We start from the raw sequence: 19,070 nt of genomic DNA on the forward strand, positions 1-19,070 counted from the left end.
TTTTCTGCGCGTCGTGTGTGCATCATTGGAATGGAATGCTCTCAAGTGTCACGCATTGAGCGTGACAGTCACTCATTTCGGTCTTTTGTCACGCTCTCCCACCACACATTGTATTTCTCACGCTGAAAAACTATTTGTAATATATTTAATATGCCGCAGCGCACAAAACTCTGGCCGCGCCGCTCTCACTGTGGAACCGGCAGGAATCAAGCGCGTCTCCTCTGGTGTTGTTAGCCAATCAGAAAATAGCACTATTGTATCTGGGTAAGATTTAACGCAACAACCAATGACACCGCGTCGGCACGAAACACGTGTGGTTTTGTTTACAAATTTTGGTTCACTTGCAAAAAGAGCAGTGTGAAAGCGAACCGTACCAAAAAAAAAAAAAAAATTTATTTGGTCCGGACCAAAGCAAGTGAACTATCGGACTTTCCTGGTGTGAATACACCCTTAGTCTCAAATGGATTTTTGGAGACGCAAGCGGATTACACAAAGATTCACCGTTTTAACCCATTTTGAACGGATCCGCCTTATATGCCGACTTAAAGAGACAGTATAGGCTACCCGAAATTAGTCATTATTTAGTCACCAATTGATACCCATAGCTTAACATAGGTTTCTTTTTTCTGTGGTACACAAAAAATTATGCATGAATGAAAGCCTCCCTCAGTCACCATTCATTTTGGTTATATGACAAAAAATAACATCAATGAATCTTGACTGAGACTAACAGTCCCTACTATTAGGTCTGGCGTTTCTTTTTGTGTTTCAAGTACAAAACCCCCTCTGTTACATATGGGTGTACGTGCCAAACTCACGGCTCAGCGGTCCAACCCCAACACCATGTGCGATTGGGGTCAGGGGCAGAAATACGAGACCATGTGGGATTAAATAATGCATGTTTGTACATGAATAATGGAGAAACCCTCAACATAATGATTCATTCCAGTCAACGGCATATTGTGGCTGTAAATATTCATTCAAACTCATTAAACAATGGCAAGGGATCCCCTTTGATTCACTGAAAATGAGTCAACAACTTATTCTGTCCACATTATGTTACCAGAACAAGGGGTTACTATTGAAGATGCAGTGGAAGACAGTTGACTCAGACCATTATTATAGGCTAACAGTATATAATTTAACAAATTAAACAAATTAACATGAACAAAATAGAGGGATAAAAACAAGACAAGTGAGATTTTTCTCTTTTTATTTCTTCATAACTATTTAAAATAAAAAATAAAATACTGCGAAAGAAACCTATAGGCGAACAGCATCCTTGTCAACACACAGCGATATAAACTGGTATGCAACCCGGATACACGTCACAGCTTGGCGCCACTGCTTGAGCCTCAATCAGGCTACGAGGTTCACAAGGCTGGGATGGGGAGGATTTCGGCTTCGAGCCAGTGCCACCTATAACCCCCCCCGTCCCAGTCTCTTAACATGGCAAGATATCACTTTAACATTTCTTTGTCCCAAACAGGTGATTACAAATATTCCCGTTCAGAAAAAGATCAGTTCTGTCGCGAGAGATGAGCAAGATATGAGCCGTCTTACGCTTACGCATATCTGAAGAAAATTGACCGTCGCTGGAATAACGAAGGAATGCAAGAAGTCAAAGAGAGGTGTGAGTCTCTTATTGGTCACTGCATGTACCCTTCCAGTTTGGATGTGTTTGGAAATAATAATACAAACAAACATTGCATCATAGAAAATGGTCCCACTATGGAAGAGGTATTCAAAATGGCAAGTACAGGACCAATATGGAAGAAAATGACAAAATATACCACCAAGTAGTCTTGGCTCTCCATTTCTCTCTTGATCAAATGCACCTGGAGCTGAAGAGAGACAACAAGACCACGTTCTACAAGTAAACTGAAAGGATGCTTACAGCACTCAAGAGCGTTACTCCATCTATCACGCAAAGTGACAAAAGTAAAAAAAGTAACTTTTATATAAAAATAAGATGTTGGATAAATGCTAAGTGCAATTCAATCTCCCGTACTGTGCCTTCAGCCCTCAATAATCCTAAACCTAAAAAATAAACCATGTATTTGCTGCTAAAGAAATCTTACAATAGTTATGCAGTCTAACTTCGGAAAATTGTTTTTGTTTCACCCTCACACCCTTTCTACCACTAAAAAATGTGGCATAAAGTAAGATCATGGGATTTGAACAGAAAATATGATTTTTTTTTGGTGGCAAACCAAATGAGATGAAATAAACACATGGGTTATATTTAATGACAGGAGGAAACAAAACTGGAGATCCAGCATGGTAGGTTTAGTGAGTTAATGATGTTGGAAAGGATGTTTTCTATATGAAATGATATTCTAAGACAGCACTCTATTTTTGCTCTCTCTTTTGTCAGTGGAAGCATTTTTTCTCTTCAGATGTGTAGGACCCTCATCCCTGCTCAAAACGCTGAGTATCAGCTATCTCAACCTTTGTCTGGCAATTGGTTTAAAAAAAAAAAACATCAGAAATTATTCATTTAAAACAAACAACACTTCCTTTGTCACCATATTGTTTCCTCTCTCTGAGCCTGGGCTCAAGATGATAAAGCAGAGTCCTTCTGTGTTTGTTGAGCTTGTTGTGAATGCGGCACTGATTTTTGGCTCTCCACATCCCGAAAATGTTTCTCAACCTGTGGACAGAGTACAAAGGCTAGAACAGTAAAACACCTCACAATAATATACTTATGTTATTTATATCAACAGGATATTAATGGTACTTTTCCATTTAGTTAATGCTTGTACCTTGTATGCATGTAAATTCCTGAGGAAAATGATTCTATGAAATCTAAAAGCTGACTTGTTCAACCTTAAAGGGAAAGTTCACCAAAAAATAAAAATTCTGTCATTAACTACTTACCCTCATGTCGCTCCAAACCTGTAAGTTTTTTCGTTCATCTTCGGAACATAAATGAAGATTTTTATTTATGAACTCAGAGCTTTCTGTTCCTCCATAGACACCTGCACAACTGACACTTTGATGCTTAAAAGTTCATAAAGAGATTGTAAAACTAATCCATATAAATTGAGTAGTTTTAGGGGTGTGCACGAATATTCGATCTGTAATTATTATTCGAAAAATAAAATACAATTCCAATTTTTGCAGGCCGTTAATGCAGTGAATCCGTGATAAATCCCAAGCACTAACTCAGTTATAATTAAATGCACTGGGTGGCGCTGTGGAGCGTGTTAAGTTGATTGTGTTTGATCACATAATATCATTGTCTGACTCTGGAAGTTTGGAATTAGGCTACTTAGATGAAAATTATCTTACTAAATTACAAAATGGAATTACTTTTAATCAAATGAATTAATGAAACTGATTTATTATCATAATATCACGACACCACTACAATGAGAAATTTCAATAAATCCAAACAGCAGTTGAATGAGGAAAGGCAGCGGTCCATCACTGCATTCACGACTGTAGGCAAGCGCAGCTATAGCTACCCCGAGTGAATCGTGATCCGAGATGATAACTTAACTGATAGCAAAATGATTTGAGGCATGGTTCCTTCAAGTTTCGTTAAGGGAGACAGTTTTATGAACAGAAAACACAAAGTGCTGTTAGAAACTTCAATTGTGGGTATTATTGTTTTTCTCAACATGAACGTGAAACAATATGAACACGATAATGCTGACTCTGCATGTAGTACGATACATGTTCAGTACGATAACTGCAGTCTGCTTTTATTGGCGTTTTTTTTTAGCTTAAATGCGTTTGTTCTTTATATTTTTTGTTTACACATTGTTTAATGTTTTCAACTAAAAGAACACCTTGAGACATCATACGCTTGTTGTGCATATTGCTTAATCATAAGCTTGTTCAGAAATGGTGACAAACAGTGTGACTGCTGGTCTTTCAAAGAGGGGAAGCTCATTTTCGGACACCAACTAGGTGTCTTTTCCAGTTACTCGACCAGTGTCCTCTCAATGGCCTGCAGAGCTAGGCTGCTTAAACGGCCTTGACCCATTGTGTTACAGGTTTAGAACTTGAGCCGCTTTAAACAATAGAAGCTCCTTTCTACACCAACAGATGTAGACCTCCAACTGTTGCCACTGTAGGAATTGAGGGTGAACCAAACATGAATGATTCTTCCAGGTGATTCGTTCAAACAAAATGCCACACAAAACTCAACATTCCAGGACCGTAAAGATCCCGGCTCCAGCTAGTCTACAAAACGACTTTATGGCTAGCAAGCTTCAAAGAGATGAGCCTAAATAGAGGAAGAACTGGTCAACATTAGATAGTTTGGAAAAGACTGATTGGTTCAGTGATGGCATGGCTCAGAACCCACCAAGATAACGGCAGAGGTTGTGTGATCCCAAGACAGAGGATTGAAAACAGACCTCCTCCTCTGAATGACCCCGGTTGAAATCTCTTAAAACCACAGAGACTGACACTTTACATTTAAAAATACATAAAATCATCCCAAAACAATTATTGACGGACTTCTAATCAAACATTGTCCACTACATAATCCTGTATTGCATCTACAACCTCTGTATGCATCTATTATGCTTAGATCACATACAAGTCATGTAATTGTTATAACTATTAGATGTTTGAATGAAAGTGTGTCTTGTTTCCTATCAGTACGATCATATGTTCTTAATTCAGAAGATGGCTTGAGTGAAATCTGTGTAAAATATGTCGTGTTCTTATAATAGGAATCATGTCTAAACTGTACCATTTTTACTCTCTGCTAGAGCTGGAGAAGTAAAGGGATCACAGATAACATGATTTACGATGAGAGGTGACGAAAATACCGCCTCTCAAATAACACAGTGTCTTATTGTTCAGAATCATCCAAGAAGTTTGACAATCCATTGAGTTTAAAATCTTAGGACCCGAAAAAGACAGGAGAGTTTTGTTAGTAGAAGATTTTGTTAAGTTGGGTTGAGGTTTAGTTGGTGAATTTGTTCGCTAGAGCAAATTTACAGAAGTCATGCAGAAGCCATGACGAGTAACCGGACAGACGAGGAACCATGTAGACCAGCAGACAAATGAACCCAAAACAAGATCAGAAGAACATGGGTTAACAGCTTCATTCAAGCAATCTACTTTCGTCTCAATTTTCTTTCTCTTTCTTAGTTTTCTTTTCCGTTGAGAGTCTGGGTTCTAAGTTAAGTTTTGCTGTAAAGTTTTGTTTAAACGATTCGACAGCAAAGCCCTCTTTCAACTTCAAGGATTTTTCATCCATCGCCAACACACCACGTGATTGGCTGCCCAGAGACATCTATTCAGGCACGAGGACCCGCCAGTCAACGAACCCGGGAAACAACCTTTTACGCTGACAAAAGGAATTCCCAAAGAAACGCACAGACAAACGCAAGTATACCTCCAGACTCTTAACTGAACTGGTGCATTGAGATAAAATTGAATAACCCGCCTAAGAAACGATAGAAGGGTTAAATTAATGATTGATGGTTCGTTCAGGTCATGTCTTATAAGTGCATATAGAAACTTGGGATTTCACCATCTCACTCTTGAACTCATTTTTCTTTCCTCACTCTCTTTCTTTCTGCAACTCGTATGAATGTGTGTGTGTGTGTACATGGGTTTGTTTTAGATATTAGTTTTATGTTTTAGAATAATCAATAAAGTCTTGTTTATATTTTAAAGATAATTGTCTTGTGTTATGTGCTTAAAGATTTAATGTCTTAAACTGCTGATCTAAGTTACCTTGCTAATAAATAGTGTTTCACTATAGTTTGGATATCCGTTTTAGAGCTGATAGTTACGGCCCGTTCAAATGAACGCTGGACGAGTCATTTGCGAGCCGTTTACCCCTATAAATGAATTAATTCCTTTTGAGTTAAATTTACCTGTCTAACCCTGACACGTTATTGAATTACTTATTTCCTTACACCACTAATGAGAACAGTTTGTAAAGCTGAGGCATTGCACTGTCCAACTCCATGTCTATGAGGAACACCAAATGATCACACAGCTTTCCCCTGTTACCCTGCAAGTCCTAATCTGAATACAGGACTTTGATTTCAGACCTCAGTCTCCCTGAATCTAAGTGATGGCCATAACCTTTCAGCACACTTTGGAAGGCCTCCTCTGGAACTACTTGTCTCATGTCATCAAATTTCCCTGGATTGCTAAGAGCAGCACATTTTCCAAATTTGAAAAACGTCGAGGAATCTGATCCAAGATGTTATCAAGGACGGCCATGTACAGATTTCTGTAGCGCTCTTTGGGATCCTGCAATCGACACTTTCTCATGGGCTCATCTTGTGGGTCTGATGTGAGATCTGCTGCTTTGTCATAAACAGCTTGGAAAGCCCCCTCTGACCTCTTCTCTTTGACAAATGCGAGACTCGACTCTTTTCTTGCAGTAAAGTACATCCATCACCCTCTGCTGGACAATATCAAAGACCACATCAGTCTCAGAGACGATTTGTTTCTGTGTACAACATGAACAAACTCAAAATCCTCCAGTTTCCTAACAAAGCCTTTGGCACAATCCAGTGTATCATCATCCATTGTTGTATCTGCAATGATGCTATTAAATGCCTGCAGGAGGCCATCATAATTGTTTGCCACAGTGCTCACTATCCGTAATGTGAAATTCCATCGAGTAGGAGCGTTTTTGGGCAACCCTGAACAGCCTGCAGACTCCAGAAAAGAAGTCCTCTGTGGCTTTTGAAAAAAAATGTGGCAAACCCAGTGAGTGATGCAAAAAAAATTCTCCACTCAGGCAAGCATTTAGCCCCCTGTGACAGCACCAGATTCAGTCTGTGTGCATAGCAATGCACAAACATTGCACTGGGGGCTATTGCTTTCACTTTGGCCTGCAGACCATTGAGAGCAGATGCCATGACAGCAGCCCCATCATAGGTCTGTGCCACCATCTTATCCTTAAAAGTGTAGCCCTGCATGTTCTCATTTAATACATCAAAAACGGACTGAGCATCTCGCCCCCCAGAAACATCAGAAAATCCAATAAAGCGCTCCTGAATTTTACCTGCACTATCCGCATAGCAAACAATGACAGAGAGTTGGGCGCAGCAGGATATATCAGTGGTTTCATCAACCTGCCATCCAAAAAAGGGAGCATCCTGAATATCATCAATGATCTGATCAGAAACGGTGGGTGCAGGAGCAGAGATCAAGTCATTTTGAATAGTATAGGACATACCAGAAAACACAGTTGAGGAGTAGAATTGTGTGGACAGGACAGAGTCATATTTAGCTAATGTTTCTGTGAACTCCCTGCAATTCCCCTTGTTGGATGATTCACTACTCTCATCATGTCCCCTAAATCAATGGTTCCCAACCTTTTTTTATCTGAGACCCCCTTTTTCCCAAGAAAATATTTTAGGGACCCCCTTCACATTTAATGATATTGTCGCTCTTGTAAGCTTGCAACAAAGATGACAAAATGTTTTGTTTTTAAACAAACAGTAGGCCTATGTTTATTACTATAACCAGATATGTTTATGCACAAATAATAGCGTATAATATTGAAAATACTATAACAAAAACATCAGTAGGCCATTTGTAACTTAAAAACGTAAAGCTAGGAGTAGCCTATTAATTGGCCCTATTTGAAATGCAATAACAAAAATATCCAGATTCACACTGTGTGTAGGGAAAAAATAATTAATATAGGCTATAACAAAATGACTGGTGTCTGGGACCTCGTTGACCTCGGGACTGAGTTCGAATAGCTTCCGCGTCAGCGACTTTTTATTGTACAAAATCGCTGTCAATCAAAAGGAGATGCCGTCTTTCGACGGACCGTCCAATCATCACGCAGAAGCAGGAGTCCAGCCCCGCCAACTCCTCCATTCACCCCAGAGATGCTGAGCGTCCGTGGGCGGGACATAATCGCAGCATTTATCCAATAATTGTCTAGTTTCGAAGCACTGAAAAAAACTGTTCAAAGCAGCCCCACTGAAGACAATGGAGGCAAGGCTTCAAAAGGGAAATGCACTTTGACGCTACGGGAATGTATGAGAATGAAATCGAGACAGCCGAACTCGTCTTCGAAATGAACGTGTTCTAATACGATTTTTATGAGCCTGAATATTCAAATACACTATTTTTGAAACATGCCCATCCCACTGTGGTTTAGTACAAATTTTCTGAAGAGACTATCGTTTTATATGATGAACAGATTTAATTGAAGTATTTAGCTATTATTCAAATTTAAACACTGATTAGCAAATATAAACAGAAGCTCTACTGAACCTGCTTGACGTGTGAGAACAAACCTCATTGGTTCCTGTGGAAGCTCAAACATGCTGTGTAACATGAGAATGAACCTCATTGGTTCTTGCAGAAGCTTAAATGTGTTGCGAAACATGAGAATGAACCTCATTGGAGCTTCCGTTTACCAAGTTGATAAATGTTAATATGCGAATATAAGCCTAAATTCAATCTGTTCATCATATAAAGTGATCCCTTTTATTCAAAAATTTTGGACTAAACCACTCAATTCATATGGATTAGTTTTACAATCTCTTTATGAACTTTTTGAAGCGTCAAAGTGTAGTTTGCATAGCGGTCAATTGAGGGACAGAAAGCTCTCAGAATTCATCAAAAAGATCTTCATTTGTGTTCTGAAGATGAAAGAAAGTCTTACGGGGTTGGAACGACATGAGGAAGAGTAAATAATGACAGCATTTATTTTTGGGTGAACTAACCCTTTAAAGATTAATTAAAACAACCTGATCAATGCAGTTTTCTGTCCTGTGCCGACTTATTTCTAAAAGAAAATGAGCAAAAACCTATTGAAGTGCTCATCTGCCCCCAACAAATACATTAAAATATATGTATTTGAATATATTTTAAAACGTAATTTTATTGTGATCTTACGGACCTTAAACTTTTTAATACTTGTGTACAATACAGTGCAGAGTTGAGATGACTTACTATTTTCCGCACGTGGCTTAAAGCGCTGCCCTCTTTGCCTTTACAGTTGTCCACTTGGTATGGCGGACTGATGACCACATCATCCATCACTAGGATGTTTTTCTCCTGCCATTTGCAGTCTTTGATGCTGCGGATGAAGACAAGGAGGAAGAAAGTGAACAATTCATTCTGTTAGTAGCTTGTAAAGTAGCTTGATATAATCACATCTCTTAATTTAGCGACAATTCTGAGGATCGTTCACCATAATAAACAGCGCTCTAAAGCAGAACATATAGATCCAGATATCAATTTCAATTAGTATAGACTGTGATCAGTGTACTCTAAAAAAAGTCATTAATTACTTATTACATTTTCAACGGTGTAATAAGATTATTGTATTAATTACTCTCTCGGTCAGTTGAACAATACAAGGATAGATATTTATTTGAAAGAATTAAAAGAAGAGTTTTATAATATAAAATTGAATACATTTTTCTTGAACTGACCAAAGTATTTAAAGGGAGAAAGTTACATTAAAAACATTTTATCATTAGACGTTACATTTTGATGTTAATTCCACTATTGTTTTATATAGAATTGCTCTATACTCTATACAGTAGTAAATGCAATTACATCTAAAGTAACGAATTAAACGACAGAATTATTAATTTAAGAGTAAAAAATTAAGAGTAATCCCTTTCTTTATTTTTTCAAGTAATTAAATTACTTTAATTACTCGTAAAAAGCCGGATTGCAGAAAAGTCCAAAGGTTTGCCAATTGAAAGTGAAGGCATCAATTCGAGTCTCACTTACGTTTTATGAATGGTCTGGAACAGCAGTTGACCCTCTACAGAAACACCAGCACTAATTGCATAAGCTTGAGACAACTTATCTTCCTTTTCCGCCCGTGCTCTATTCACAAGCTGAAAAATGCAATGGAGAAATAAGATGACACGAATTATAAAACCTCTTAATCATAGAGTACTAGATAGCAGAAGAAAATGGGACATAATGTGGGCTCACCTTGCTAAAATTGAGTGTTGCTAAAGGGGGAGGAGTTTCAGCACGGTCACTGATGATGTCCACTTCGGACACATAGGCCAAGTTAACAAGCACCACATCGCTGAGGTTGGGTTTACCACTGGACGGGGCACATTCTGATACGGTCAAGAGTCAAGGTAGTTGTTTGGCAAATGTGTATTTATTAAAGCAATGTATGAGATAGAAGCCTCCTAGATGGGTATTATCATGGGATCAATGCTGTATATCAGTTGCGAACCCTACTTTGTGTATTTCTCCACTCCAGTTTCATGTTTAGAATCTCATGTTAAAAAACAGGATTCAATTACATGAATGTCTGTAATTTAGGAGATGAGGGTCATGGTGAAGACTGCTAACTAGCATGACAGAGTGCAATCAGATATGAGCCGCATTTAACCTGGAACGCGCAAAGACAAGACAACCTGTCACTCAAATGACATCACAGCAATAACAAACCACAACCATTTAACGATACAATCAAGTCTCGCCCTATATTTTTTCTTATTCGAGAAGCCGTTTCAGTAACAATACAATAGGGAAGACAAGACTATTTGTAAAGACTTCCAATGGTATTTATGCCGACGTTAAAGGTATTCAGATATTTTTGAGAAGATGTGCAATGGTTTAAACAATAAAATCAAAACTGTCTTTAAGCCTTCATAAACCACTCAGTTCTATAAAACAAGCATACCGGATGGCTTTTCAGATGTTTTATGTAAACAATTCTTTTTAATACTTAAAACAGGAAGAAAACCAAAGCAGCAAGCTAGTGATGTCAGCAAATTCGACATTACATTAGCTGACGAGTGGCAAAAGAGCTGCTGCATGACTGGATTTGTAGCATTTGTGGGGAAATGGTTTTGGACACCGGGGAAATACAATAGAGCAAATCTCATCTAGCCCTAAAACTAGTATAGTTTTTGTCAGTGTTTATTTAAAAGCATCCAATTATGCAGAAAATAATATGGTAAATATTTAATTGATGAGTTGTCAATACTAATAAAACATATATATATAGTGTATGATTTTACACCAAAATTCAACATATTGACTAAATAACTGCAAATCCACGTTTTGCTGCCTTGAGTCCAGTCGTTTCTGTGAATTGCAGCGATCCATTTGCCTCCCTCTTCTGTAGTTTTCAGCAGTCAGTAAAAATATACCTCAGATTTCTTGTCAAATCTATTTATAGTCAAATCTCTTATCCATTTTAGATGTGTTTAGTGTTTTTTTCGTGGCATTCACGCTGAAAACCAATGCTGCAGCTTAAGTCTTTTTGCCACACAGTGGGCGTAACCGCAGTCACTCCGGCCGACATCACACACATTCTACCCTCTATTTTGATTTCATGGTGACTTTAAATATCAACATTTTTGTGCTTCATTTAAATAACATTTCATGCAATTTGGCTTTCTATGCATTTTCAGACCAAGGACCAAACTGAGCTTCTTTTGGTGGTGGTTATCCACAATCGGTCATTGGAAAACTAATGCAATAGCTAGCTGAGCTAACCATCTGAAGAGGTCTGACAAAATCAGTTATGTTAAGTTTCAGAAACCTCCCTATTCAGTATAGGTAGTTAATGGCTCCTCAAACAAAAATATTTTAACACATAGTGACTGTTATTTGAATGCTGGACAGGAATGGCAGCACATCAGGAGGTTAGCCCTCAAACCAGAGGCAACTCTGCAATTTTTATCAATCCACTGATAAAAATAGGGCATGGTGCATGGGAAAATGATATACTTTGTGTATTAATGCAGTGAAAAGCTTAATTTAGATGCACACACCACAGTGATTGAATGTTAGGGTGCGCATTATGTGTCAGGCAGAGAAACTCGGATGTTAGCGTTCAGGCTAGCTGACACCCCCTAAGAACGCATGCGCAGATGTGTGTATGGGAGAGCATCAATGCTGTAGTTGACAGCCTGTCCACCCCTCATTCACTTCCATTATGGCTTAGGCCGGGACTGCAGTTCAAACGATACTACAAATAAACATGCTAATCCCCTTCATTTTAAGTCAGAAGTATCAACGTTTTCGAGGTTGTATTTACCAGACTTTTCTTTGACCTTTCCAGTATCTTGAGATTACTGTATAATGAGGCTAATTCACTAATGAATCATTCAGACCGATTTATGAACCCGTTCGAGTGAAAAGAATGTGCGAATCAAATCATCTAGTTCACCTATAACGTTATGCACCGACTCGTTGTTCGCTCTCACAAAAATCTGAGGGTTGCAAACATAATAAATAAAATAAGGGAGATTCTCCATTTATTTATAATAACGTTACATACGTCATTTTATATTTACGGTGGTGAAAGAATTAAGATTGTGTAAACATAACCATACATTAAAATGACACAAGGACAATAACGAAAATGGTTTAAATTTTGGCCTGTTTTTGTCACACTTTCTTCATAGTTTGATACCCAGTTTTACAAAATTAAATTAAAATTATTTTTATTATACATAAACAACAATGACTTGTATTGGGTAATGATGTAACCTACAGAAAGGTCCAGCGAACCAATTCAAAAGACTCGAACTCACTGGGATGAATTAAAAAAAACGGCCCCAATTAAAAGAATGTCAATCAGACATTACCACGGCTTTGCGAACGTTTGATGCACCGCAGAAATATGCATAATGAACCACTAAATAGACAATATGTACAGCATAACTAGACAATTAAATATCCAATACAGCATTTTCTACATTACAGCGCACTTTTAATTATCTGATATTTCAAGGTGTTCTATGAACAGGTCAGGACCCAGTAACAGTTACAATTAGGCCTATTATTCGTCGTTTGAAACACCATATTGCTTATAGTACACCATAACACATTAGAGCTAATTTCATGTTGTGCGAGTCCAAATTTGTGTTTGGTTGACATAAAGAGGATAGATTACACTCACATGCTACGAACTAAAGTGCACGAGAGAAAAATCTAATAACCAATCGGAGATTCAAATGCGAACCACCTGACTCGGCATGCGCGAAACACGGAAGCGAACGCCTGGTGGAGTAACTTAACCGTGGTGAAAATATCTTTAGCATACCCGCAGACCAGGCCTCTTGCAGTTGTGGATCCCGACGATTCAATGACAAGCTGAGACGACAAAAGGATACTCAAAGTCAGCATCTTGGACGGGTAGTCAAAAGCGACGACCTCTCCTTGCAAGCGCTGCCCCAGGCAGGTGAGGCAGGAGACATGGCTCCCGACGCTGAAATACTCCCCTGGTCCAGGAGCCGCCATCTTCTCCGCCAGGAAACGGGAGCAGTCGACTCGCCTCACGTAAACACGCGCAGCCGCGTCAGCATGGGTGGGCGCGCGAGTGGGCGTTCCGCGGGATGAATGAAGTGACGCAAAATCGGGCGCTGCAATTGAAGCCACGCCCTCTTTACTATGGAGTAGTAGATCTTGAATATCTTCCTACAGTGCACTATACGCCCTCATTTAACCACTTCTCACTTACTCATCTTTCTGGTTTATACACACGATTCTTTTGAAATGATAGGGGATCCAGTCGTTACCTTCTGTGACCTAAATCAGAGGTTTTCAAACTTTTTGATGCCCCAGACCCCAAAATTTGATGTCAAATACTTTATATATTATAAAATTGCTTAAAAATAAATAAATAAATATATATATATAGTAATCAACTGTTGAAGTGGATCAAAAAAGATGTCCTAAGACAAGAACGGGTATTGTTCAAAATTCATGTATAACTTTGATGAAAGGTTTTGATCCACTTCAAATGTTGATATATATATATATATATATATATATATATATATATATATATATATATATATATATATATATATATATATATATATATAATTTTTTTCACTTAACATGTCCCACAAAAAAGCCTTGTTACATGTTTTCTCGGCTAAACATGCATCTCACACTCACAATATTTTTATTTTCTATTATGCTATAGAACAACATATGGTATAAATACCAATGAAAATATTTCTATATGCATTAGATTACAAATACTCATAAAACACATTAGAATATGAAATAACAATATAAAAAAAGTTTTATAAAAAATATATTATAAATATAATCAAAAATACAAATAATAATAGTAATAATACATTATTGATAATTATCAGTGATTTGATTATTTTAAAGAACCTTTTAATATTACAAAATCTTAAATATAAGAATAGAGACAAGCGATATGAAAACAAATGCATCAGGGTATGTTTAGATTTAAAATGAGATATTTGTCACAAATATCCATGCATCGATTTGAACCCATTTAAGACAATAAGCAGAGCGTACAAATCTAGACAACACTGCAGGAAGTTAAGACGAAGGGCAACAGACTTATTTCACAAACTAAATGTCTTGTACAATTTGTGTATCACCACTGGCCCAAAAGTTTCCTTGTATATACTGAGCAGTTCATTGTTGCTTAAATAAATGACAAAACTAACAAACAAACAAACAAACAAAAAAACCCAGCAAGATTCAAAGGGACAGCAATTTTTTTAATGATTAATAGTCACAGTAATAGATTGCTCAAATAGCGTGTATTGCACATGTGTACACATATATGCACCCTATATACACGTGTGTAGCAGTTAGTATACACACCTTTGTATTGTCGCAACATGAAAGCATTGAAAGAACACAATAAATCAGGGAATGTGCTTTGATAATTTCAGATAACTTCTGCATATCAATATGACCAGAAGATAGACAAAAAAGAGAGGAGATTAGAGAGAGAGAGAGAAAGGATCTTAAAAATGTAAGGTTAAAAGTTCTCACAAATTGAAACGACCAATCACAACAAGTGATGTAGAACAGCAAAGAAACAAAGGGACAGTGAAGGAGTCACAACCTCTCTTTCAAAAAAGTCAAAAAATATACAAGCACTCTTTGAACCTTGACGAGCATAGGTCACAACATATACACAACATATGAATTATCAATAAATATACATATTTACCCAATAGCAAAATATGTGGCAGAGACAGTAAAGCTATCTTCCATGGCGAATGTCGATGTCTTTTACACATCCAGAGGTTTCCCGGTGTCCGTCGTAAGGCCGTTCATGTTGTTTTCTTTGTGTAAAGATCATTGCGTAAAATGAACAGCCTCCCTCAGTGCCTTGTTTAAGAAAGCCAAGCGTCATACTGTATTACATCTGATCGATTATTTCCCCTCTCTATGTATTGCTTAACCCAACACACCTAAGGAGAAGGTTTAGGTCTCAAAAAGGGACCAACACACCAGCTGGATTCATCCTTAAAACTAAAAAGAGGAACGAAAAATAAGAGAGAAAAAGCTTTCACCATCAACTGCACGCCGGTCAATAAACGCTTTGACACCATATAGGGTGAAGATACAAAACTATGCACAAATGGTTGGTGATCTACATCCAAACGTTACAAAACCTGATCACAGTAGTTCCTGATTCAGACAGCCACATAGAAGAGGGAAATTCTCTTAGTGTATATTACAGTATCTAAGTACAGAGGCTAGTGTACAGCCTGATTTTCACAAAGTTTCTCTTTAACCGCAAAACAGTTGACTTTAGTGTTTCAACGTACAGTTCAGACGTATAAATACTTTATCCAATGGTGACATGGCTCTTCTTAGAGGACTGTTGTTGTGAAAAAAACTGGCCTTTTTAAAAAAAATCACTTTGTAATGTTATTGCCCAGAGGCTATGAGGCTGTCGAAGAGAAGAGACAAAATGCAGGTACTTAATTTTTCATAGATTTACAATGACACAAGCATTGATCCAGAAGCAATGCAACTTACTTTCAGCAGCCATTTCTGACTCCAAATAAATAAATCAAATGAGAGCAGAGTCAAGAAACGCGCATCGAAATGTCTGTCGCTTCAACATCAACAGTTCATCAGTGAACCAATCAACATACACAAAGAAAAAACGCTGACGAGAGAGTTCACGTGTCATTTAAACGCATTTGCTGAGATAAGTCACTTTGCTCTTAATGCCTCATAATTTGTGTCTGAGAACCAAAAAAAAAAAAAAAACACAATTAGGTTTGGACCTACAGTGTAGTATTAGTGCAAGATGCTTGATACCCAGTTCAGGCTCACTGAAAGTACTTGCCATTAGACACGTTGTCACCTCTCAGACCAAGTAATGTTGCTTCTGTGACATTGCTGAAGGAAGAGGGTGACGTTAAATAAAGACGCAACAGATTAAATTGAATTTGGCCCCCCAAAACTGTTGTCACACAGTGAAAATGTAAAAAAGGATCATTATCTCAGGGTCATAAACAAGCCATTGCATTTCATCCACAAGTGCACAAGTGATTAATCAGAATACGACAAACTGTTATGAACAGTTATGAACAATACTAATTAGTCTGGTGAAAAATAACCATATCGATAGCACAAATGCTATATCAAAAGATGATGAAAATGTAACCAAAAGTTTGTAGTATTTTAGTATTAAACAAAAAAAGTGGTAGTCACTCTTATTGCTGGAAAAAAAAAATCCTTAAATCCTGAAAAAGGACAATGCCAAATGCACTGCGCAGTGACATAAATCAACATCATCGATAATATCTGTACCACGCTGTACATTCCTTATCAGAGAATACTTCAAATCAAAAGATGAAATTAACACTGATATAGACTTTTTTTTTGTTTTCGTTTACATTTTTGTACAAAAAAAGGAAATGTTTTATTAAAAAAAGTCACCGCTAACACTCTCTCGCCAATGGAAATAAAGTAAAATCAACGAGTGTAAGGGAGCCAAACAAATACATGTACAAAGGAAGGTGGCGTTAATGTAAAGAAAAGAAACAGGAAGTTGGTCACGACATTGTCAGTGTTTCCAAACAAATCACGTCATGTGCTAGTCTATTGCACAGGACTGATAAATATAACAATCGTTGAATTTCTTTCATTCGTTCTTTCGTTAACAGTAAAATAAAAAAGGAGTATCAAAACCTTTTCCAAGAACTCAACATTTACATCTTAAAAAAAAAAGAAAACAATGAGAAAGAAAGAAAAGAAACCGGGGCAGAAGGAAGATAATAATCGTTTTGTGCTGCTCTCTGTCATTCATGGCTGAAATTTGTTTTCTTTGAAAAAATTAAGGCAATTTGAAAATCAAACAAATCAATGAAAGTGAAGTCTGAGGATTTGCGATTTTTGTTAAGTATTGGTGTTGTTAAATGTTTTCCTTAGTATAAAAGGCACCAAGTTCTTTGAAAAAAAAAAAGTCTTTCTTCAGATATTACCACAACGCGTCTTTCCTCGTTCTCCACGAAGGTCGAGATGGACGCTTTGAAAATCCTTTCTTCGTATTTTACACCTTTGTCGCAAAACGGATGGGTTGCCGTTATTCATGTTTATGTGCGAGCATGTTAATGCAAAGCCGTATATTCCCAAAAAAGTACTGTTTTCTCTGAAAGAATAGAAATGCTTCTGGGAAAAAAGGCTAACCATCATTCTTCCTCTTCCAGATAAAAGTCTGCAGGCTCTTTCACTGTATATACAACCACAGCTGATAAAAAAAAAATTCATAAAGGGGATACAAAGTATTTATATATTTTCTGTGTTCAATTGTGTATACGGTACACACAAAACACATATGCTTATGTATGTATGTATATATATATATATATATATATTTATATTACTCATATGTTTGTGTGCTTTTCACAACAGGTTATTATACAGATGCAAAAGTATACCAAATAATCAACACGGTACAGTGTAAACGAGTATACTTGTCTGCAAAAGGTGTTTTGTCACGACCCGAACATCTGGTTCCTCTTTTGGGAACATGAGTGTATATGTGTGTTTTGTGCTGAAGTATTTTTGCTGCTTGTTGGCTTTTTTTGGAACTTTGTACATTTCTTATACTTTGTACAGAAAACAAAGCTTATTTCGCGGCCCTCCGAGCAACAACATCCACATGCTGTCGTGTCGTTTCTCCCTTCCTCCTCCTCTTCTTTTTTTTTTGTTGCATTTTCTTTCTTTACGTCCCCAGTTCAATACAATGATAAAGTGAAATCAAAGGCCTTCTCTGAAGAGTTCGACCTTTTCCAGCTGAGCAACCCTCACTGAGTGGTCCTGCAATTACCCATCATCCCTTTGTCGTCCCCTTTCGGCAACAGTTTGCTATGCTTTACCCTCAGAAAAGCGAAAGTGGGTGGGCTGTGAACATGTCAGTCAAGCACCTGGAAATGAGTGAAGGACCGAGGGAACCATTCAAAGAGCTGGGAGGAGGAACATGAGGCGTGACGTCAGGGTGACTAGTGCCAAGCACACGTGGACAAGAAGGTTGGAGCAGTGATGTACTTTACTCGCTCTTCTACAACACGGGCTCCTCCTCCATTGGCTCCTCTGCAGATCTGAGGAAGGAATAATTGGTTAACAGTAGGGCTGGGCAATGTATAAAAAAAATGTGATATCTCGATATTGTCAATTTTTTTTACGATATTCAATATATATCTCTATATTCAATATATATCTATATATATGTTTGCATTTGCTTTTAAATAATAGAAAAAAACATGATTTTCTTTTGCCCCCATTAAAAAAAAAGAACAAAAACAATTTAGAAAGAAAAGCTATTGTTACAAAGTAAAAACGAAATGTTTAGTACAGATTTAAGCAGTTAAAAAAAAATCTAGACCAAGTGATCACTTACTGCTTTTTATTAAATGAACACATTTAAATGTAGCTGAAGTAGTGCAAAACAAGTACAGAGAGCGGAATTGTGCGATGATCTCCGCCGATATCTGAGAAAACTTCTGTGACAGCTGTTCGCGAACTTTAAAATACAATTTTGGGGCGCAAAGTGTTTACAGCAAGGCAAATTGTATCGGGGGTTAATTTGCAGCCGTTTTAAGCCTGGTTTTTCCACGGTACTGACAGGTATCATATCTTTGGCTATGTGAAATGTGACCGCCAATGTAATGTCTTCCCACTTTTTACTATTTCTCGCATATGGCACACCGCAAGAGAAGGAATCGACCAGTTTTATTTGTTTAGGGACGTCAGGCCTACCAGATTTTTCGGCAGGTGATGACGGCTCACGGAGTTTCATGCATTGCTTGTCCTGCACAGGATGCTGCTTGAAGCGATGAAAGAGATTAGTGGTGACCCTCCCCCACCTCACG

The 19,070-nt window shown here is 37.6% G+C and overlaps 2 protein-coding genes across 10 annotated transcripts in view; both read right to left on the minus strand.

Moving 5' to 3' along the window:
- Window positions 1-1,196: 1,196 nt before the first annotated feature.
- On the minus strand, window positions 1,197-13,259 carry lsm12a (LSM12 homolog a). Its single transcript, XM_077212093.1, has 5 exons — window positions 13,068-13,259; window positions 9,913-10,046; window positions 9,703-9,812; window positions 8,911-9,037; window positions 1,197-2,653 (listed from the first exon to the last, which is right to left on the minus strand). Exons 1-5 carry the CDS (start codon window positions 13,192-13,194, stop codon window positions 2,558-2,560), a joined length of 594 nt encoding a protein of 197 aa, XP_077068208.1. The 5' UTR covers window positions 13,195-13,259; the 3' UTR covers window positions 1,197-2,557.
- Window positions 13,260-14,423: 1,164 nt separating this feature from the next.
- hdac5 (histone deacetylase 5) overlaps window positions 14,424-19,070 on the minus strand; it is a 91,733-nt gene continuing 87,086 nt past the window's right edge. For all 9 annotated transcript variants that reach the window (XM_077212111.1, XM_077212115.1, XM_077212112.1 and 6 more), the window contains one exon: window positions 14,424-18,299. In XM_077212111.1, the coding sequence (XP_077068226.1) occupies window positions 18,260-18,299 (40 nt within the window). In that variant the 3' untranslated portion in view covers window positions 14,424-18,259. The remainder of the gene's footprint in view (window positions 18,300-19,070) is intronic.

This window comes from Siphateles boraxobius, unplaced genomic scaffold (genome assembly GCF_051911475.1).
Source record: "Siphateles boraxobius isolate OS27281-9 unplaced genomic scaffold, OSU_SipBor_1 66, whole genome shotgun sequence".
Lineage (NCBI taxonomy): Eukaryota > Metazoa > Chordata > Actinopteri > Cypriniformes > Leuciscidae > Siphateles > Siphateles boraxobius.

Excerpts from the sequence above, each read along its gene's own strand:
- lsm12a (XM_077212093.1), bottom strand. The coding sequence starts at position 13,194 with ATGGCGGCTCCTGGACCAGGGGAGTATTTCAGCGTCGGGAGCCATGTC. Across the intron at positions 10,047-13,067 it reads GTCCAAGATGCTGACTTTGA|AATGTGCCCCGTCCAGTGGT; the intron begins GTATCCTTTTGT and ends TGACCGTATCAG. Across the intron at positions 2,654-8,910 it reads TAAGCCACGTGCGGAAAATA|GTTGAGAAACATTTTCGGGA; the intron begins GTAAGTCATCTC and ends CTCTGTCCACAG.